We start from the raw sequence: 23,379 nt of genomic DNA, 5'->3' as shown, positions 1-23,379 counted from the left end.
GGCTTGCTTACAAGAAAGAAGGGCACAGATGAAATGCTGCTTCTGGCTCTTTTACCCAGTGCATAGCCCCAGTGCCTGTGAATAAACAGAGATCTTTCTTCATAGCCTGACATTCTGTATCTGTGTCTGTCTGCCTCTTGCCTTCTTTGAAAGGATTTAGATGAAATGACCATTCAGTGGATAATGTAAGACAGGAGTGTGGAGTGGGTTGTAGTAGGAACATTTGGGAATGGGTGAACACAGCAATGCAGTAATGCCCTGGTAGCTACAGCACGGAATGCAGAAATAGTTGGATGCAGGAGCACAAAGTAAATAAAATTGTAATTGTAAAGTTCAGGAATGGATGGAGGCCTGAGGACAGAAGCAAGTGCAAGTTTTGTCATGGTAATAGAAGGGATGGAGGCTGTATCCCAGGAGTGGAGAAGTGAATGTTAGCAGTTAGATAGAAATGTGAGTTTGCAGTAGTAGGGGAGGACAGCAAATTATACTTATAGGAACCCAAGTTTCAATCATGGGTGGATGCAGTGTCACAGGGGTGCAGTAATGCCCAGGATTGCAGTATAACGTGAAAGGAGTTGCAACACCCATTTATTATACACTGTAATTAAAAGATAGCAACAGCACCATACAGTAAACAGTTTCTTTAGTCCAGGAACTTCTAGCTAACACACCCCGCCCACTGTTTTGTTATCACACAGTGAGTGAATCAGTTAAAATAAATTTTCAGTTCCACATTAGGAGGGGAGCACAATGCTGCAGATTTACAGCAACAACGAAGCATGATCCAGGGGCACCAGTATGTGTTGCCCCAATGACACACAAGCAAAACATCCTCCTCTATTTACATAGTGGTGCAATGATATGGCCACGTATGCAGAATGGTACAATCAGACAGGCAGAAAACGTTGCAGGGATGACTTCACACGGTATTTCATTATTGCAGTAGCAGTGTGAAATAGCATTTCAGGACTCCAGAGTTGTGTCTTAGGCAGATAGATTTGTAACTGTACAGGAAGAAACATAGAGCATGGACAGAAGTGCTATAAATATATAACTGGTGTGCTAGCACAACTATGTGGTGCATTGATGGTGTATGCTGCAGGCTAATGCTAAGGCACGGTACTGTCAGGGTACGGTAATACAGAAAGAAGTATTTTATTCACTACACTCAAGGTGCACTGGTATTGTATATAGAGCAATAGTGCAATTTCAGTGCATCGAACTGTACTGTAGTAGTCGAGTGGTGCCTGGATAAACAGATGTGGGGTGGTGTAATAGTGTATTAGTATAAGCCACGGTGTCACATTAGGCTAATGACATGTTAGTGTGTTGGCTCTGTGGAGTAATACATAATATTATAAAAGCATTTTAGTGTGGTACTTATGCTTGGGTGTTGTACAGCCCCAGAGCGACTTGATAGTACAGTCCTGACAATGCAGTAATATAACAACACAGTCCTGGGGCTGTATAAGGAAGTGATACTGGTGCAGTGTGCGCGTATTTTGGCAGTTCAAGGATGGGATATTTGTGTAGTGTTGTAGCAGGTTGGCAGTCTAATGATAGAGTAATATAATATTGTAAAGGCATGATATACAGTCTCATGGCAATTGCACTCAGTGTGATGTTAGCACAGGGCTGTGCCAATCTGGCAGTGCAGTGTTGTAATACCATAAAACAGTGAGTGAAATGTTACTACAGTGCTGGAGGGGAGGATGAATGTGAATTAGTGAGAGTAAAATTAGTGCAGTATTATGGAAATACAATTTTGTACAGTGAACTTAATGCAGTGTTGTTATGGTCCAGGAGTAGTTTCTTAGAGTGGCAGCGTACTGGTGAGATATTAGTGCAGTGGTGCAGTAATGCAGCTGGGTGGTGGAGGGATACTAGTGCAGTGCTGCAGTGGTGTGGAAGAATGGCAGTGGTAGGAGGACAGCAGTATGCAGGTGGGAGAGTGGTGCAGTAGTATAGCAGCCTGGTGTTCGATGTTGGAGCAGCAGCATGGCAGCATGTTGCAAGGATGGTGGTGCAGTAGAATGGCAGCATGGCAATGGGATGTGGCAGTGGTGCAGAAGTGTGGTACTGTGATATTGGTATAGCAGTAATGTGGCAGTGTGGCAGGAGAGACAGCAATACAGAATTAGTGTGATAGAGGGACAGCGGTGCAGCATTAGCATAGCAGCAGGGAGAGAGGAGCACAGTTAGCGTGACAGAGGAATAGCACTGTAGCGTTAGTGTGGCAGCAGGGACAGTGGTTCAGGGATAGCCGGGCAGAAGGGATAGCACTGCAGCGTTAGCGCGGCAGCAGGGACAGTGGTTCAGGGATAGCCGGGCAGAAGGGATAGCGCTGCAGCGTTAGCGTGGCAGCAGGGACAGTGGTTCAGGGATAGCCGGGCAGAAGGGATAGCGCTGCAGCGTTAGCGTGGCAGCAGGGATAGTGGTTCAGGGATAGCCGGGCAGCAGGGGTAGCGCTGCAGCGTTAGCGTGGCAGCAGGGACAGTGGTTCAGGAATAGCCGGCAGCAGGGGTAGCACTGCAGCGTTAGCGTGGCAGCAGGGACAGTGGTTCAGGGATAGCCGGGCAGCAGGGGTAGCACTGCAGCATTAGCGCGGCAGCAGGGACAGTGGTTCAGGGATAGCCGGGCAGAAGGGATAGCGCTGCAGCATTAGCGTGGCAGCAGGGACAGTGGTTCAGGGATAGCCGGGCAGAAGGGATAGCGCTGCAGCGTTAGTGTGGCAGCAGGGACAGTGGTTCAGGGATAGCCGGGCAGAAGGGATAGCACTGCAGCATTAGTGTGGCTGCAGGGACAGTGGTTCAGGAATAGCCGGGCAGAAGGGATAGCACTGCAGCGTTAGTGTGGCAGCAGGGACAGTGGTTCAGAGATAGCCGGGCAGCAGGGGTAGCGCTGCAGTGTTAGTGTGGCTGCAGGGATAGTGTTTCAGGGATAGCCGGGCAGAAGGGATAGCACTGCAGCGTTAGTGTGGCAGCAGGGACAGTGGTTCAGGGATAGCCGGGCAGAAGGGATAGCACTGCAGCGTTAGTGTGGCAGCAGGGACAGTGGTTCAGGGATAGCCGGACAGAAGGGATAGCGCTGGAGTGTTAGCGTGGCAGCAGGGATAGTGGTTCAGGGATAGCCGGGCAGCAGGGATAGCACTGCAGCGTTAGTGTCGCAGCAGGGATAGTGGTTTGGGGATAGTCAGGCAGCAGGGATAGCGCTGCAGCATTAGCGTGGCAGCAGCGTTAGCGTGGCAGCAGGGACATTGTTTCAGCAGTAGCATGACAGGTATAGTGATGCGGGTAATGTGCCCGCAGGACAGCAGTGCAGAAGTAGCATGGCAGTAGGGATGGTGGTGCCGCAGTAGTGTGGCAGCTGTAGCCTGGCAGTGGGATAGCAGTGCAGCAATAGCCTGGTAGCATAGCAATGTAATAGTGTGGCAGCAAGGATAGCAGTGCAGTTGTAGCATAACTCCAAGTCTTTCTTGTTTAGATCAGTTGCCTCCACAGTACTGGCCCTTTAAGCCGAGCCTTTCCTGGCGTTTGCCATGCAATATTAATTTGTAAGTGATCCCGCCATGTGAGACCCGGCAGTTTTCAGAGCTGTAATGCTTTCACGCCCTGCCTGGCTGTTAAATTTTTTAATGAAGTGATTTCCCAACACAGTTTTCTGTCAACTGCTTTCTAATAGCCTGGGGATCATGCGGGTCAGAGAAAGCCATAAGGGCCTATCAAATATTTACAGGCTCTGTCTGTAAGTGCCCAGGGCCAAAGGGCCTGTTGCATTTCCACCTGCAGAGGCCATGAGAGGCTTTATCTTTTTGGTGTCTGTAATCCCACTCCCAGATCTGGTTTTAATTCTAATGACCAAATGAACATTAAACAGGAGGAGGAGAAATACCTTGTTTACAGCCCCCTCTTTTCTTTTTATTTCCCTTTCCTTGTCTGTCTTCTTCCATCTCTTTGGCGTTTACTAGTAGAAGAGCAATGGAGTCAGGGTGCATCATGGATCAAACCAGAGTGAAAGGAACTAGCCCTGCTTATCAGGTGGTTGGGGTCCCAAGCTGTAGGGGTGAGTAACTGCCATAAGGAACACCCTTCTCCAAAAGGAGCCAGAAACTTCAAGGCAAGAGAATATTTCCCAGCTGCCCACAGAGAAGGAGTGAGCACTTTCTCCCTGTTCTCCATGTTATCCTGAGGTCCTTACTAAGGCAAAACTTCCATTGACATCACCGGGAACTCTGAGTTCCTACTGATTTGAATGGGAGTGTTGCCTGACTAAGAATGCTGCATCAGGCCCACAACTTAGAGCCCTCCAAGCAGAAATGCACAAGGATACTCTTCAGTCTGAATGTTGAGAGAGAAAGAGAGAGAGAGAGTGTTATGTATATTTCAGTGATGGAAGTTCTCGGATCCCAGACTGTCTTACACAGATGTGTGTGAGTGATGGAGGTCCCTGCATGCTGTGTTGTGCTGTAGCAGAGGGGATGTCATTGTGTTGCAGTGATAGAGGCTGTTGGATGTAGTCCTAGGCTGTGCTATAGTGGAGATGAGTAGTCATATCTCAACGTTTATGGTGAACTGAGGAGACTAGTTCTAACAGCTGCACATTTAGGATGTTAGATTTACATAATCATTTGGGGGACAGGGCATTTCTTCAGTGGGTCATAGTCCAGTCCCCACATTAGCACTGACTCCATTAAGTCTCCTTCCTAGCTGATTAAACATTGAACTTGGGTAACACAGAATAACACAGAAGAGGGAAGCATAATCTCTTCTCCAGCTGCTTTTCTCTGACTGGACTATTATTCCTGCTGCATTTATTGTGGTGTCTGTGAGGTCCTGTCTGAGACATAGAAGTGGATATCCAGAGTGAGCCCAGATGCAGAGAAAGGATCAGTTCTGAGACCAGAATGTTAAACTATAGAGAAGGGATGAAACAGGATGTTGGTATAAAGACAACTCTGAGATCCTAACCATGGGTGCCTGGTGCAGAATCAGAGGATAGGAAAGAGTTGGTTCCCAGGCCCAGAATGCAGGTCCCAAGAGCCTAGCACAAACCTGCAGAAGAGAAACAGCTGGTTTTGACACCGACATCTAGCATGAATCCAGTGCTGTCACTGGTTTCAGGGGAAAGGTCAGGATTGTGATCCAAGGAAAATCTTCACGAAGGGACCCTGTTCCCTGCTTCATTTTCCTACACCAAACATTTCCTCTCTGCTCCATTCCACTCAGACCCTCCCTACTTTCTGTCCCTGGGGGACTCTTCCACTCCCTTCCAGGGGACCCTGCCTTTTATGGGACTTTCCAGTGAGAGAGGTTCTGCTCTGTCAGTGTCACCAAGGCGCCCTCTGCTGCTGGCCAGCAGAATTCACTACAGTCTCAGTGTAGGTTTCTCCTTAGGAGACTTCTTTATATTCTATCTCAGGGGTAGGCAACCTTTGGCACGCAAGCTGATTTTCAGTGGCACTCACACTGCCCGGGTCCTGGCCACCAATCTGGAGGACTCTCTGCATTTTAGTTTAATTTTAAATTAAGCTTCTTAAACATTTTTAAAACCTTATTTATGTTACATACAACAATAGTTTAATTATATGTTATAGACTTATAGAAAGAGGCCTTCTAAAAAGTTCAAATGTATTACTGGCACATGAAACCTTAAATCAGAGTGAATAAATGAAGACTCGGCACACCACTTCTGAAAGGTTGCTAAATGCTGTTCTAGCTTAACCTCCACCTCCAGTCTTCCAAGGGCTCTTCCCCTTATTGACCCCATCTTGCCAAGCTTTCACAGATTCACCCACCAACCATTAGGAATAGTTCTGGAACAGGAAGTCAGTGACGCACTGTGGGAGGCTCGAGGCTGTGAGGTATGCGGCCCCCAAGTCCTCCTCAACTTCCCAACAGGACAGGAGGTATTTAAGTTCAACAGCTCCTTCCTCCCAGGAGCACGGAGGATGCAATGATAATTCTTTGCCCTCATCATCCAACAGACATTTAGTACAGAAGATGTTGCATGGTAGAAGAAGAGCGCACATGGCCACAACCACTACACAAGTATATGCCTGTGTGCTCATTCACATACACATCCTGTATGTATACACACAGTCAACATACATACGTTCATGCATCCCTGTATGTATACACACAACCTACATATGGGCACCCCTGTATCTAGATATATAGCCTTCATACCTACACTCCTTTGTGTGGGTACACACACACACACACACACACATGCATCCCTGTGTGCAAAGACAAGCTGAATATACACACACATACAAATCCTTTCCAAACATTCACATGTTCCCATGGTCACACAAATTCCAACATGTTTGTATATAGACTTCTTTAAATGTATCCACACAACCTGCATCAGGTAACAAAATCATTTTATTTAGTGTACACACCACCTTATAAATGTATGTATATATGTATACATATACACACACAAACTCTTATATGTTTACATACAGAGTACTCTCTATGAATACACATAAATATATGTACACACAAAACTCTCTTAGAAGGATACACACACAGAACACAACTCCCTCTATTTAAAAATACACATACACAACTTCATATATACAGTTTTCTTACAATCCAATAAATGTGCATATGCCCCTGCATGAATGTACCTATATGCATATAAAGGCTAACATTTTCAAATTTTAGTTCTTAAAGTTGGGCATCTAAATGTATAGGCACCTAAAGAATAATACCCTGATTTTTAGATGTGCTGAGCACCCACTGACTGACATCTTCCACTGGAAAAGGAAGGAGGGACTTGTGGTTAACATGCAGAATTGGGAGACAGGCTATTCACATTGCTTCTAGCTATGGTAAAAACCTTGGGCAAGTCACCCTGCTTGTACCTTTGTTCCCTGTCTGTACAGTGGGGATAATACTTACCTCACAGTGGGGTTTGTAGGCTTAATTCACTTACGTCTTTCAGCTCCTCAGCTGAGTATATTCACAGAGCCCCCTGTGTGTTATGAACACAGAAAAACATGGATTCACTTGAGCACATCCATGCAGTCTACCCTTTGCTCAGCAGGGGGGAGAATTTATTGCATGAATTGCTTCTAAAGAGCCTGAAGGATGGAAGCCAGGCACACAGAAGCACCGAGGGACAATGGGCAAGATTCCTGTGCACACCACCTCTGCCAGGGAGCACTAATTCTGTTAGTGATGCATTTTTTAAATAGATCTTTATTTTTAAAGGATTTGGTAAAAACATCAAAGTAAAACTAAGCTAAACAAATATCCATTATTGCTCTGCTCATCAAATACACAACATAATATCTAACCCACTGACATACATATACCTGCTGGCTGGATCAGGCTCATCTTTTGTCCTCTAAATTAGCCCAATGTAAGTTCCAAGGACTATGTATTGCCTTGACTTATGTTTCATGAAATATCATTGCACTCAATGGGCTTGCACAAGGTGTAAATCAGGGAAGAGTTTGGCACCATGTACTGTGCGGATCCTGTGTATTTGTCACCAAAATTAGCTGTGGTTCTTTCCGGCATCACAGCTCCAGTTGCTGTTTTGCTCTGATGAGCCATCAGTGGTATTGATTTCCAATAACAAGCAACTGTATGATGTATATCCAGTAAAAGATGCTTTGCTAACTTTGGGCTCCCTTTTAATTATCCAGTGACATTCATGTGACCTTGCAGATAGTCAGCAGGATCCATAAACCTGAATCACATTTCTATTCCAGTAGCAAAGAGTCCTGTGACACCTTATAGACTAACAGACGTACTGGAGCATGAGCTTTCGTGGGTGAATACCCATTTCGTCGGATGCATGTAGTGGAAATTTGCACTACATGCATCCGACGAAGTGGGTGTTCACCCACGAAAGCTCATGCGGAAATTTCCACTACATGCATCCGACGAAGTGGGTATTCACCCACAAAAGCTCGTGCTCCAATATGTCTGCTAGTCTGTAAGGTGCCACTGGACTCTGCTGCTTTTACAGATCCAGACTAACACGGCTACCCCTCTGATACTTGATTTCTATTCCAGTTCAAGATCCCTTCTTGGAATAGAGGCAAACAGTGTTACAATTGGTGTGGTCCTGCGCAGTTGTTTAGTAGCCTACTGTACCAAGGTGAGGCTACCAAACTCAATACACCTGTGACTGAAATCACTATTAAATCAAAAGTGTTTAAATTTACTAATCTCTGTGCTACCTATCCCTTACTTAACATACTTTGCACATATATAGCCCCTTGCAACCACCCTGGGAAGGGATATAAATGAATCACTTCATCCCACGTTGATATGCAGCCTCCACTCTGGGGTAGAACGTGGCAGCTATGTAACACTGCACAGCAACATGACACAACTGTTCAGAACAGGAAGTGAAGAAGAAACCTGTATTCACTTAAAAAACTGGAGGAGGCATTTAGGAAGGCAGAATATGATCACCTGAGTTGGAATTTGATCAGGAGACCTCACACTGGGGTTAACACCTTGACTCTTACAAAATGTGTCATTAGATCTTGAAAGAGTGCACATGATCAGGACCTTGGTTTTATGAAGGAACCTCCAGCCTCATACCAATCTGCAGTGTCACACTGGGGTATTGGTTTAGTGATGACTCCAACGGAGGAGCACCACCTGTCTAGTCACCAGCACCATTGATGGCAGCACTTAGTGTCTCGCCAGGTACAGACCCAGGCTGACCCTGGGATCAGAGGATAATTAATGCTTTCTGCAGTGTCATGTTTTTTTCCAGACAGTGCAACTGATTCTCATTTCCCCTATTCCTGAGTTTAGGGCAAGGATGGGCACTGAGGGGAAAGATTGTTTAAACTAGAGGCCATTTCCACTCCACAGTGTGTAACTGAGATTCAGGACCACTGCTTTTCTTTGAACAGTTAGAGATAAAACTGTCCTGAGCAGCAATTGCAGGTCAGGGTTCTTATACCTTGGGAGGGATGGGAAATATCTGTGGAGGTTCAATTTTGTTAACAGACTTTCTGATTGTGTTTGAATCTGATCCAATTAGTGTAATGCAGAAGAGAAACACTCATATAATGTTATAGTCAGCATGAGTCAGCAACGGACACCTAAGAATAAAAAAAGTCCCAAACTCTTCAGGCAGCTGTACTTGCCTACTAGACTAAGACCTTCCCTGTACCAGCCTGTGCCTGCTGCTACCTGACTGGAGCATATAATACAGTCCAAGCTCCATTCCTGGTTGGAAAACACACAACTGAATGGGCAGCAATAACATGCCAGGGCCTAACACAGAAGGAGGAAAGATGACCAGTCTCAGATATTTGGAGGCCCAGTGCTGGTACCAGTGGTTGGGAGCTGTAACCGAAGGACTCCTGATACCAATGACAATGTAGTGCCAAGGATGTTAATAAATCCTAATCAACAGGCTCATCCAACACACACGACTGCATTATTTCTTATTTCTACAGAGTTATGTAGCACTATGTGGAGGATGAGTAGGTACAAGGTTGAAAGCTAGCAATCCAGATGCAAATTCATGGCAAAGTAGAGAAAGAATTCAAAACCAAAGCAGGTAGAAATCACACATATGTGTGGGATAAATTAAACAGGCAGAAGTCAGATGGGTTTCTCAAGATAAAAAACAGTGAAACCTTCCAAGTACACAATAGGTCAAATCCATCCCTTAGGTAGCTCCATTGACTTCAACGGAGGTCCACTGGGGATGAGTTTGAACCTCATACATATATTCTCACCAGAGATTAAACCACCACACTAATATTATTGTTACTCCAGTCATAAACAGGGGTCTGATCTGTTGTCCTAGAAGATGGAAGATCACATATTGTAAGGGACCTGAAATCTGAGAAGGAACAGGAATGCTTTGTCCTCTGGAAACTGTTACTTGCCCAGTAGAAACAATTTTATTCTATGCTGCCAAGCTAGGCTGCAATCTGACAAAGCAAATTCCCCTCCTCCCCTCTCACATCTCAGTTTCTGAGTTGGTTTTTGATCTCTCTCGGGGCTGTTTCTGCTGCTGGAAGTAGCCCCTAGCAGCTGCCACTGAACTAATCACAGCCAGTACACAGCAATGTTTTTCTTTGGAAAGAATGTCTTTATCTTTCTTTAATGTCTGCATCTAAGGTGTCGGTTCCATGTTTTCTTCATAAGCAGGAAGGGGTGTCTTATAATAGATAGCTGCTATTACAGGTGAAAACATAGTTCACTAGTCTCCATCTCTCTCAAGAACAACATTGCTTCTGATCATAGAATCTAGAGATGGAAAAAATTACAGTATTCTGTCATCTAGTCCATCCATATGCACACATCTGCCTGCACCCACACCCACATAAATCCACCCACTGATGTGTACCCACGTAAATCACTTGTGTGCACACGGATCCTTCTGCTGACTCCTAGGCTTCTTTTCCTCCTAGGCACAGCAGCTTCAGAGGTAGAGGAAGGGGTAAAGATAGATTTAACTGGCCTTTTTGCATTTATGGCTCCCTCCCTCCAGATTTCTTAATTCCCCTTCTGACAGCTTTGATGCCACATCTCATTGCACATCACTAGAGGTGCCGAGGGATGGGAATGGGAATTGGACCACAGCCTGTAAAGTGAATCAGCTGCTTAGGATGTGCATCAGTAGCTATGCTTAGGCCAGTGATACTCAAGACCTCAGTGGTTCAGGAGCCAGCAAAGTGACTGACCAAGTATTATTATATCAACTACAGTTGGCTAATAACATAGTAAAAGCATCCCGATTGGTTAATAATTAAATCATACAGTGTTTTAATTTCATATGCTGCAAAGAGCTGCAGGACACATATTAAAGAGCCACTTGCGGCTTACGAGCCTCAGTCTGAGTATCACTGGCTTAAGTTCTCTACATCTTAAATTGGAGGCTTGCTGGACAGGTGCTCTGTTTCTTTTACTTTAGAGGAATTCTATGTACAGAGGGAGGGGTTGAAGATTTAGGATTTTGCCCATGTTGCACACCTGAGTGCAAAATGGGTCTAATCCCAGACACACCACACCCTTCCAGATCTGGAAGTGTTCCTCTTGGACCTTCCCCTATACCAGGGGTAATCAATTATTTTTTGTCAAGGTCCGAAATTCTTGGTCAAGGTATAGTCAAGGTCCAGACTCCAGAGAAAATAATAAAAAAAAACAACAATAATGATAATACGTAAATAAAAAGATTTCATGGTTCAAAAGCATTGGGCGGTCCAGATTTGGCCCTTGGGCCACTTATTGACTACCCCTGCCCTATGCTCTGTCTGTCTTCCGTCCTGTCCCCCCTGCAGTTCCCTGCCTTTCCACTTTCTCCTGGAGCAGCTTGGGTGATTTGGTTAATCCTTATGCCAGGGCCATCTCTGGGGATAGAAGCCTGGATGAATTGCTCCGTTTCCTCCCCTCTTGGACAACACAGGCGGCAGATATTTATCAATTGCGGGGTGTTCCTGGCCACTATTGTTGCCTGTCACAGTGAGATTCATGAGCAGCAGGGAGGTGATTCTCTTGTAGTTTTGCTCTGGAATTGGAGTAATTTGTCTCAGGAAGGAGCCAAGACGGCTCTCTTGCTATGTGGCAGCTTCTGCTCAAGGGAGACAGGCACTTTGTCAATAAACAAGGAGCCGGGAGATGGTTCCAGCTGACAAAGAACATTATTAACGGCCAACAGCTTGGCCCAGTATAGATCAGCACTTCATTAGCATCTCTGAACAGTGTAGAGTCAAACCAGTAGCCACATACACAGGAGAGGAGGAGCTGGGAGCTCCCCCATGGCTAGTGCTTCCTCTAGCTCTCCTGCTGGGTGAGGCTGGGACTGGAGCAAACTCCCTCACAGGCACATGGTCCTGTGTTTTCCCCTGCATCTGTGATTCTCAAACTGTGGTCCACAAAACGACAGAACAGAGAGATTTGATTCACTGACGTTGCTGCAGGGAGGGGTGAATTACAGCTTTGTGCCACCTAATCCCCCTCTACAGGGTGGGCTGTGATATCAGCACTGTGCTCCCTGGAGGGGTTCTGTAGGGATTGGGAATATGGAGACAAGAGATGCTAAATTTCCCATCAGGGCTCCACAGGGACTCTGCCCATGGAATCTGCTCAGGAGATGCCCTGATCGGTGCTTCCCCATCCTCCCTGCCCAAACCCCTCTTCAGGGATAGATAACATCCATTTGCCCTGGATGGTAGGCAGTTTCTGGCCAATTTCTGCCACCACTTCCTCCATGGTGAACTTTCCATCTTGAAGGCCCTATGTCTTTCAGATGCTGCTAGTATAACCATGTGCAGGATCTGTCCCAGAGAATGCGCTGGAGAAGGAACTCAAGGGGCATTGAGAGGCTGGGTATAGGGTGTGGGGATTTCACCTTTGTGTAATACTAGCAGAGTGAGGAGTAATTCATGCTGGACTGGAACTGGAGATGCTGTCAGCTCCCATCACAGTCAGGGTTCCTAAACCAATACTTGAAGTGACTCTTGGTAGAAGAGACCACAGGGCTGTGGAATAGCTGTGAATTCTCTTCACACCTAGGGATCCTACAGTATTTCCTACAGCTAGATAGTATGAATGCAGAAAAATTACTTCTTTGCTGTTGCCTTGACAGTTCATCCTTCTCCATTCTTACAATACTACAGGTGAGAACTCATGAAACGGGAATAACCCTATGTCTCCAGCACAGCAGCACAAGGGCTAAGATCCTGGGGTCAATTGGAACCACACTTGTGAACAATGTTGTAAAGCAGTTCCACTGTAGGTGAGAACTCCTAAATCTCCGAGCAGATTAATGAATGTTCTGAAGTACAGCTGCAGCTCCAGCATCATCTCTGTCTTTGCAGTTATAGATGGAAGCGGCTCTCCATTCCATGGTCTAGTTATTCTTGTGGATCCACAGCCGGGGTGGCTTCATAGCTGAGGATGCATCCACCATTAAATTCAAAGCACTATTGCATGGGATGGGGGTGGATCATTTCTGTAATTTAAACCTCCCTTCAGACTGAACGTTCTCAGCCTTCTCAAGCCAGAAGTAAATTTGTTTGGGACTCAAATCCTGATTGCTTCAGGGATGGGTATTGCATTGCCCTGTGGTGGGGAAGGAGGAAGATTCTGTTATCTCCAAGTGGCTTAGAATGAGAGATGGGCTTACAGTTCATATTCAGATATATGTGTTGGAGGCCTTAGATTTCCAGGGTGTTTGGAGCTGAGTGCTTGGTTCAGTTCACTGCAGATATGGAGTGATCTATGAAATTTGGATCTGGAATCTGAACTTTTTTCCAGTACATCCTCAGAACTTGGATCAGTCCAGATCCAGGGGCAGAGTCGGCATTAGGCATAAGCAGACTAAGCAATTGCTTCGGGCCCCAAGCAGCTCAAGGGGATCCCCTATTAATTTGTGTGTGTGTGTGTGAATATTCCTGCTTAGGAATCCCAATGGGCTAGTACTGGCACTGTCAGGGGTTTGGTTGGGCCCATCTCTGCTTACATGTGTGCAGGGAAAAGCCAACCATTTGTTATTTTTTAACTACAGAAGGCAGCGGAGACTCTGGCATTTGGCTGGCACTTCGTCTCTCCTTCATTATGCAAACTTACTCTCTGGAGGTGAAGAGGGGTCTAGAAGCACTGGGTTACTACCTTCAGCTACTTGCTTTGGCCATAGCAGGAAAAGAGCAGTAAGGGAGCCAGCTCCCAGGTCTTCTATTGTTTGTAGAGTAGGAGCAGGTCCCATCCAGATAAATGGTCCATTGCTGTGCTGGTCTGAGCTCCGGTCTCTGCTCAGAGCCTCTAAATGGATTGCCTTCCAGCTAGCCTGGCTTTTTGGTAATTGAAAAGCTCAGAGGAGTTGGAAATGCGGGGGGGCGGAATACAGAATGAGATGTTCACTGGCTATGTGGACCCAAAGTAGCCAGATTCCCTGGACTCATCATTGAAATAACTTCTTATGTTGCCTCTCTGCTTTAATTTCCCCTGAATCAACCCTCTCCCATGAGTGAAACAATCTTCACTGCAGATTGAGGGGGGTGGGAGGGATTTGAGCATTAATCTGATGTAGATTATACCTCCGCCTCCCTCTTTCTGTCCTCCCTCTCTCTCTTCCTCTTTCTCTCTCTTTCTGTTTCTCTCCCCTCCCTTTCCTCCTGCTTCATCTTTTCAAGAAAGTGAACATAAAGTAAAAACACACAGAGAGAGAGAGAGAGCGAAGCAGAGAGAAAAAGCTCCCTGAAGAGGGAAGCCCCAGCAGCCAATAGCTGTTTGGATTTGACTGGTGCTGCCTTTCTTGCTTTGCTCCCAAGGATACGGTACCTTTAATGGAATCAATTGCCTCGGTTCCTTTATAACCAAGTCCATCGGAAAGGCAGACTCAACATATTATGGGCAACTGTGTGAAGTCTCCACTGAGAAACCTCTCGAAAAAGGTATGTTCCCTGAATCGAAGTGCGTTGTGCGTGTTTCAAGCCCTGCTTCTTGGGACGGATGACGTTGCGGGTAGATGGGAAGGGGAAGGTGGGAGGAACATGCAGACTTGTTTGCAAAGGTTTCAGCTCCCTCCAGAAGTCCTTTTCCTAAGAGCTGTTAATGCAAATGGACTGTTCAGAACCTGCGATGATGAATGCCACAGCTGGTGTGTGAATATGTGTCTAGGTATGTGAGTAGGCATGTTTCCATCCATGTGTGCAAATGTTTGTATGTGCATATACATGCATTTGTCCACTTGCATGTGGTGCATGTATATGTGCACAAGCATGTGGGCACATGTTTGTGTACATATTATTTGGTTATATATGCACACATGTGAGCATGTGCACACATTTGTGTGGGTATGCACGTGTGCAAGTTAAGATGTATCTGGCTATCAATGTGTGTGCATGGGAAGGTGTGGATGTTTGTGTTGTTTCTCTATGTGTGTGCAGACATGCATGTGAAAATGTGGGAGCACATATTTATTAGCATATGTCCCTCTCTGTGTGTATGCAAATGAGTACATGAATATGTGTGTTGTGTGTGTGTGCATTTCCGTGTGTATATCTTAATGTGTGTGTATACTCATGCATAGGCGTGCAACATCTGTGAGTGAGCATGTGTGGTTAAATGTATGCATGAGTGCGTGTTCACATGTATAAGTGTGTATGTGTATTTGTGCCTGCATGTGTGCATTTATTCTTGGATGTCCTCACATATGTGTGGATCTGAGTATTTGTGTATTTGATATTTGTATGTATCCAGGTTTGTGCACGTATTTACATATATATGTGGGCATGCCGATGTATGAGCATGTGTTTGGCCATGTTTGCTCAGGTGTGTGTGTTCATTCTTTCCCTCATGTGTAAGCATGCCCCATGTGTGTATACATTCATGCCCACCCGTACTGCCATGTGTGTCTGTTTGCATTTTACTTGTGGGCTGCTGTGTGCTTAGGTCTCAGAATGGTTCAGGGATTAATTACATTTAGGAGCTGTGCTGCCACTATGGGCTGAATTGGCAATGGGAATAGCTCTCCCTGGGCACTGTGCGTATCAGGATGAGGAAGGTGTTGAGATAGAATGTGTCCATTAGGCCATCTGGAGGAAGGAATTCACTTGGGGACGCTGAACCAAATAATAATTCACCACGAAATGCTCTGCTTGTTCCTTACAAAGGGGAAGGTCATAGTAGGCAATGACAGTGCACTGCACTGAGGGAGCTCACAGCATGGAGGCCTCACTGGCAGTGAAATGGCATTGCTGTGAGGAAACCATGATGGGGAGGCCTCGCGGGCAATGAAGTGACACTGCCATGAGGAATCTCACAGTGCAGAGGTCTTACCAGCAGTGAAATGGTGCTGCTGTGAGGACGCTCACTGCAGCCTGGAGTCACTGAGTACCTTGCCAGACATGAAACGACCCTGCCATGAGGAAGCTCACAGCGTGGAGGCCTTGCTAGCAGTGAATTTTTTCTGGTCTTGGGTTTGTCACTTTTGTGGGGCAGCTCACTGCTGTAAACTCTGCTACCACAAACAAGGCACAAGTGTAAGTTAAATCTGGAGTGTTTCCTGGTAATGACAGAGCATTGCTGTGCGGGAGGGAGCCCATCCCAGCAGACCCAGCTGATTTATGGGGTATGTAATGAGGCAATTCATTCCAAAGCAGCTAGACAGGGCTGAGCTCTCCCTTTGGTCAGTGTGACCCTGCGGAAGAAGCAGGAGAGGCACTTGGGGTTCAGCCAGCTGGAGTACCTAAACTTTGCACATGTGAAAGGGCCATTCTGGCAATTTGCAGCCTGCCTCCAATGCACATAAAATGGAACAGAATGTACCTGCACTCGTCTCTAATGTGAAGATGTGGTTTGCAGAGAATACAGGTCCCAGCGTACAGCAGGCCCTGGCTGCTTAGATCAAAATGGAGCATTGCATTCTGGATCTTGTAGCCTGTCTAGGCCCTACCTTTATTTGTATTTAATCCTTCATTCCTAAGAGCCATTTAAAGTGATGCATTCTGCACATAGTTCCAAAGAGTAGGAATGAAGGGGTTAAAGATGAGGAAGCCCACAAGCAGCATTATAGAACTCTGCAAGCTCCACTTTGGCCCTTATATTAAGGCCTCAGGGCCCAGTGCTGTGAGGTGCTGAGTCCCCTACACTGCTGTTGACCTCATTGCAGCCTGGAGTCACTGAGTACCTTGCTGGATCAGACCATTACATGACATAACCTCAGACTGCAGCTCTGTATAACATTCCTCCTCTCTTCCTCAGGTTTTGACATTGGCAAACTGAGGGTAAACTCAGTGAGCAAGGAGAGATGGGAGATAGGCTGAGCTAGACTTTGTCAGGGAGATTTCTCCCATTCTCCCCAGCTCCACTGAGTTTTCATGTCCAGTTCTGAGACTGAGGAACCACCTTGGCTAGAATGATGCCAAGCAGGGCCCTCTTCTTGCTGGTCTCCTCCATTTGTTCCTTCCAAATGTGGCCTGTCGAGTGGAAGCAGAGACTTTAACACGACTAGGAGGAACCTGGAGGCTTCTTGCTTTTGATAAACCTCCCTCAGGGAGAGGAGGGATGGATTTTGCATGACAGAGATGCTGCTTCCTGCACTTCTTTGAACATTGGTGGGGGGGCATAATTTCAAATTGAAGCGAGAGGGCAGAAGAGCCTCAGTGACAGATAATCATCTGTCACCCAAACACTCTCCATAGCAGCTTCTCTCACTGCAGTGATCCCAGCTCTCTTTATTGTGGAGGCAGAACAAGAAGCTGTGTAGATCTGAGAGAGGATCTCTACACAGACAAACTGAGACTTCCCTGAGTAGCTTAGACAGAGGGGGAAGCCCTGGAAATAGTGGATGTGAAGTGTCCTGAGAGAGCAGGGAACAGGCTCACTTTGAACTCTGGTAGACAAGACAGAAAGTTCAGAATAATCTGGAGGGACGGGATGGCTCAGGGGATATGGTTTGGGACTGGTGTATGGACCTTTTCACCTCCACCTCCCTGGTTCACATCTGTCTCTGGTTGATCATGATCAAAATTCATTCCCGTCCAGTCTCTCGTTGGTAGCCCCCTATTTCGTGCAGAGTGCACCAGTGTCCCCATAGCAGTAAACCCTACTGTCATGACACTAATTGACAGTCTCAGCAGAGGCACCTAGGTGTAAATGGGATAAATCTCAGTACTCCGGAGTGTCCCTCAGAGTCAGGACTGAGGCACATTGGCAGGGGAATGAGGGGAAGCCTGCTCTGCTTCTGCCTCTACAGTGGCTAAATAGAAAGCTTCATTCTCCAAGTCACTCAGTTTGGTACCTTTTGCCAGCTCTACAGCCGCCTCCCTGGAGGAGCCCAGCCAAGTGCTTGTATCATCCCAGAACAGCTGTGGGTTTTTATTGGGGAGGGAAGAAGGGCTTGAGCCTTCCTCATGATTACCTTGCTTCTATCAGTACTCAGGTCTGCGTGTTGCTGCTTCTGCCACTAACAGGTGGCTGGCCTCCTTTTGCCTTGTATCCCTCTCTTGGAGGAGCTGTCTCCTCTGCTTTGGCTTGATGTGTTTATGGGACACAGGAGGGAAGGGAGACTTTCCAGCACCAGATTGGGGTGGGGGGTGCAAATGGGCAGCAGCAGCAACTGGTGCTTTGTAGGGCAGTTCTCGGTGAGCCCTGTAAATGACCCTGGGTCACTAGCGGCAGAGGGGCGAGGGGAGACTCACCTGGTGTCACACTAGGATAGAGAAGTCCCATTCCCTTTCCCTGCACTACCTCTGGTTCTGTGGATCAGCCTGTTCTGTGTTCCTGGCAATTCTCTCCTCAGACTTGTGATTTCTGTCCACATAGGAAAATAAAGGGCTAATCTCAGCCTTGGTGAAACTCCACTGACTTCATAATAAGATCGAGAGACTAGGTGGCTCAGCTAGGGATTAGGAATAGGCTTTGGAACCTTTCACCTTTCATTTGATTTCAGTGGAATTACCCCTGAGACAGATTTGGCCTGACGTGTATATTTTCAATCTCTCATATTATATATTGAAAAAGACTCTGGGAAATAAAGCTGGTGATTTACAAAATATGTTGTACCAAAGTGACAAATGTTCACGTCATTATCACACAAATGTCAAGACAATTAGCTGCGCCCGTGATGTGCCAGGTGTGGATTGACGTTAGTCTGTTATATTTGTATAGATAAATTCCCCATCCGCCATGTATAATCAGGTGAAGGGTTTCCTTCCCATCTGTGATTGCAATTAGAACCCTGTTATGCTATTTTCTTTCTTTTGTGATTTTTGTGTGTGTGTTATATTGGTCTTGGTGCTTTTGGTGGATAGTCACATGACATTATACATGAGCAGATTGTCTCAAGACTGTGTTTAAAAATGTAAACTACAAAGCATGTGTGCGATGGAGTAACATATGGCAGACGCAGCAAATAGCTACAATAAATGTGAGGAAGTGTGAGTGGGGAGCAAATATGGCCTGCTTCTCAGCCCTGAAAGAAGAAGTTTAAGATTTAAGGGATGAGTCAATATAAAAAGACAATGGCTGTGGACAGAGTCTCCCAGATGAACTCTGGGAATGCCATTGGTACAAGCAGGAGCTCATTCCTGAAGCAGAAATATGATTGTTAATGTTTATTGTATAAAACCAAAGGTCCTGTGGGTAGTGCTGGCTTTTTATAGCTGCATGGGAATACCAGGATGAGACATTTCCGCCAGAGCCAGAGAAAAGCATTTCTATATAAGGACACCAGTGGCTCCTCAGTGGAGCCTGGAGCTCCAACCTCAGATTCTATTCTGGAATCCCAACTGGCTGGGATGTGTGGACTCTTTGAGAATGGTCTGTGAAAATGCAGAGCAGACAAGGCTGCAGGACTGGGACTGTAAGTGACTGAATAGACTACATTCTCATAGGCTCGGTCAGTTATTGTAACTAATTAGCATTGTAATTGTCTGGAACCCAGCTCGCTGACACTGTAAACGGCCGTCTGATGGTTTTGGTATGACTGTGGTACAGGTGTTAATAGAGAGCTGTAAGCTGTTGAACTGTGTTGCCTGAAAGTTACTTGAAGCCAAACTTAGTCTCTCTGTGCAGGTTCTGTGCCTGCTGTTCAGTGGAGGTCCCTGACGGAAGCTTCTCTCCCAGTAATCTCCTTCTGTACAGACACAGACTGTTATGTCTGGGCGTGCTATTCCCTTGCAGGCCACACATGAAATCATTCACTCTGGGGCTGGAGATGGGAGGGACGGGACATGTTCGTTTTCTATCCTGGCCCTTTCATCTGTAGCTGGAGGGATGCGTGCAGCTTTGAGAAAGTTTGATGTCATTTCAAAGTGAAATCTTCCTGGTTGGCTGGACTTTTATCAGCCATTGACAGTGAACTCCTGTACCTACTGCTTCTATACAAGCCTGGACTAGACTGGTGGGAGGGACCCAGCATGAAAAGATGAAGGAAATTTAGGGCTAATTACTCTGTCAGGCAGCCCAGTAAAACATCAGATCAAAGACTGAGAGACATGGGGAGGTAACTTCCTCTGTTGTATTGTTTACTTGCTGCTGATTGGCTGGGAAGATTCGTCATGAGGAGAAGACCTGCTATAAGGCTGTTCAGACGAGTGAAGAGGGGCCGTCAGCCTGCGAGTACCAAGGTCCACTCATGATGCTGGCCCAGAACTGCGCCGTCATGCACAACCTGCTGGGGCCAGCATGCATCTTCCTGAGGAAGGGCTTCGCAGAAAACAGGCAGCCTGTACGTAAGTTACACCCTGCTGGGCAAGAAATATACAAAACACAATGCCCACATTGCCACAAACGTGTAGCCACACATGTTGCCTCCATACATGGGACTCTGAGCTCTCCCAGCGACAGGTCACAAACCTACAGCCTCAGACCTGCAAATGCAGACTTACAGACACACATACATGCTCAGGCATGTGAACTGAAAGAAGTGCGGAGATACCCTGGCACCTAGGTAGTAGGCATTGTAGAAATACGTATACAGATGGATAGATCAGTCGCACTGAAACACTCACAGTCATACAGACTCATATATACCTGAGAAGTCCAACGTTCAAATATGACACTCCAGTGAGACATCAACATCCCATACGTGGAGGCTCAGATTAGTACATAGAGCCTAAATGGCCACTATATGTGCTTCACTGGATTTGTCTGTCCCATCAAGGTGCCCACATTTGGAGCCTACTCAAATATGGCCTGAGATGCATACCCATCCACATTCACTCTGACACACAAGCTCAGATTCATACACACATCCATGCACACTCTCATGTCTGCACAGGAGAACACATACATACAAACCTCAAAATAGCTACCTGTTCACACACCTTCAAATAGCAATGCACAAACAAGTATCAGTACCTATATACCCACTAATATACAACACACACCTATATTTATATTTCTATCCATCCAAGCATATATATGCATACATACACATCCATTCCTGCAACCTTAAAATATGCAAAAATATACACACAGACATGTCAAATATACATAGAGACATGCTTACATAATGTACATTCACACTAACATAAAGCACATATCCCTGTACACAAACATTTAATATCTACTAACATAATTAAACACATATACACAGACACCATATTATTAACACACATATAGGCATATATGTGATTAGGTGTACACACTTGCATACACTCATCCAGTACATTACATGTCAGAGCCGTAACTAGGTATTTTTGCGTCCAAGGCAAGAATATAAAATTGTACCCTCCCCCAGGGCCGTTTCTTTGGTGGCAATTTGGCGGCGGGTCCCTCAGTCCCTCTTGGAGGGAAGGGCCTGCCGCCGAATTGCTGCCGAAGAATGAATGAAGCAGTGGCGGTACAGCCTGTGGTTTTGGGGGGGTCTAACTCATGATTTTTGACTGCTTGGGCTGGTAATGTTGCTTCCAAGATGGTCTTTGGTTCCAGTCCAGTTCCAGTCCAGAGAGGGAGTCACAGGTTAAGAGAGGAGGGAGGTGCTGGATATCAGCAGTGGCCACTAGGGATCAGCATGTGTCCTGAGAATGCTGGGAGTTCAGGTCTGCAGGGCAGGATCAGGGGTGGCAGGTTTGTAGAAATTTTGGTGGTGCCCAGAATCCGCCCCCGCCCAAGCTCTGCCCCCCCAAACTCTGCCCCCCGACCCGCCCAAGGCTCTGGGAGGGAGTTTGGGTGAGGGAGGAGGTCTGGGATGCAGGCCCTAGGCTGGGGCAGGGGATTGGGGTGCAGGCTCTGGGAGGGAGTTTGGGGATGGGAGGGGTGCAGAGGGATGGGGTGCAGGGGTGAGGGCTGTGGGTTGTGGCTGCAGATGAGGGGTTTGGAGTGTGGGAGGGGCTCAGGGAGAGAGTAGGGGTGAGGGCTCTGTCTGGGGCTGGGAGGTTTGGGGTGTGGGAGGGGCTCAGGGCGAGAGTAGGAGTGTGGGGGGTGAGGGCTCTGTCTGGGACTGGGGATGAGGTGTTTGGGGTGCTGGAGGGGCTCAGGCAGAGGGTTGAGAGTGCGGTGGGGGGGTGAAAGCTCTGACTGAGGGTGTGGGCTCTGGGATGGGGCAGGGCTGGGGATGAGTTTGGGGTGCAGACAGGCTGCTCCGTGACAGGGGCCAGAGAGGAGGACTCCCCCCAGTCCGTTCCCTGCTGGCAGCAGTAAGCTCTGGGGGAGGAGTCCCCCTTCCCTGCCCCCCCCAGCAGCACACTCACCCCCACCACTGTCACTGCATGTGCTCCTAGGGCCCCTCTCAGGTCCAGGAATCTCCCTCACCTCCCCCGTGGTGGGTGCTGCGTGCACCTCCTCCCCTGCTGTTGCCCCTGACTGTAGCCTCACTGGGGGTGAGGGATGGGGCTGTCTCCTTGCCCAGCATAGAGCAGGAGCGATGACTGCGGACGGGGGGGCCCCCTGTGCTGGTGGAGGATCCCATTGGAAAATGGAAGGGTCTGAAGGGGAAGGGCAGGGTCAGAGTCAGTCTGTCCTGGCTGTGGAGATGGGGGGCACTAGGACCCTGCGGCAGCAGTTGCTGCAGGGACGCAGCATGGAGCTGCAGGGGAGGGACAGGGATTCTCTGCTCTGGGGCCGGGAAGGGTGGCGGGGAGCAAGTCGGGCTGGGGGACACTCAGGGGAGGCGCGGGGGTGGGCAGCAGGTGGGGGTGGGGGGAGATCACCCAGGTTATAAATATCTCCGTGCCAGCGGCTTTTTTTTTTCTCTGCCGCTTTCCTTGCCCCTTGGCTTTGTGCGCCTGAGGCAAGTGCCTCGCTTGCCTCTCCCTCGTTACAGCACTGTTACATGTTCCTCCAGTCAAACAAAACTCATCCTCAATGTCTGACATTCGTGGCAGTTAAAATCCAGTTGTCAGGCATCCCTCCATAATAAATCTCTGTTCTATATACTCACACGCAAAGACACACTTGTCCTTAGTTGGAATAGAATCAAGGACCTTTAGTTCCAAAACCTAATCCTCTTCCACTTGAGCTGAAGACAAGTCACCATTAGTTATTGCTCACTGTAAGTTTTTATTCTCTGCAGCCTCCAACTACTAGCAGACAATCGCATATTCCATTAGCCAGCACATTAAAACACATGCAGAAATATTCTCAAGCAAGTGCACACACACATATGTATAAACTGGCACACAAACATCTACCAAATAACATGTGCTTATGTAAAGAACTGGATCCAAATTCCATTTAGAATGTCAATAGCTTGCAGGTGACTATATCCACCATGTTCAGAGCCTGGAAATTCATAATATCCTAGGAGGCTCCAAAGAGAGGAGCACAGACATCTCTGACAACAGCCCTGGTGCGGAGTTAATGTATTTATAAACAGCTGTTCTCCTCATTGGCTCTTTAGACCAGCAGGATTTAGCATGCATAGGACAGAAATAAAGTAATGCCAGAAAGTTTCTTATGATGGAGTGGTTGATGATCACCTCTAGTGTATTCCTAG

General features: G+C 47.0%; 1 protein-coding gene and 1 long non-coding RNA gene across 6 annotated transcripts in view; one reads left to right on the top strand and one right to left on the bottom strand.

The window, feature by feature from the left end:
* Positions 1–23,379, top strand: part of CABP1 (calcium binding protein 1) — an 83,867-nt gene that overhangs the window by 52,805 nt on the left and 7,683 nt on the right. Inside the window, exons 2-3 of one of the 5 annotated variants that reach the window (XM_044989617.1) lie at positions 14,267–14,389; positions 19,993–20,169. The exons of 1 other annotated variant lie outside the window; for it this stretch is intronic. In XM_044989617.1, the coding sequence (XP_044845552.1) occupies positions 14,345–14,389; positions 19,993–20,169 (222 nt within the window). In that variant the 5' untranslated portion in view covers positions 14,267–14,344. Of the gene's footprint in view, positions 1–14,095; positions 14,390–19,172; positions 19,303–19,992; positions 20,170–23,379 lie in introns of those variants that run through there. 3 more of the 5 variants (XM_044989616.1, XM_044989618.1, XM_044989620.1) reach the window with 3 other exon arrangements.
* LOC123350842 overlaps positions 20,052–23,379 on the bottom strand; it is a 23,832-nt gene continuing 20,504 nt past the window's right edge. Inside the window, exon 5 of the long non-coding RNA XR_006573850.1 lies at positions 20,052–20,185. This is a non-coding gene — a long non-coding RNA (uncharacterized LOC123350842). The remainder of the gene's footprint in view (positions 20,186–23,379) is intronic.

This window comes from Mauremys mutica, chromosome 16 (genome assembly GCF_020497125.1).
Source record: "Mauremys mutica isolate MM-2020 ecotype Southern chromosome 16, ASM2049712v1, whole genome shotgun sequence".
In the NCBI taxonomy this organism is placed as follows: Eukaryota; Metazoa; Chordata; order Testudines; family Geoemydidae; genus Mauremys; species Mauremys mutica.
Note: the sequence above shows the minus strand (reverse complement) of the source record. Positions and strands in the feature narration are given on the sequence as shown.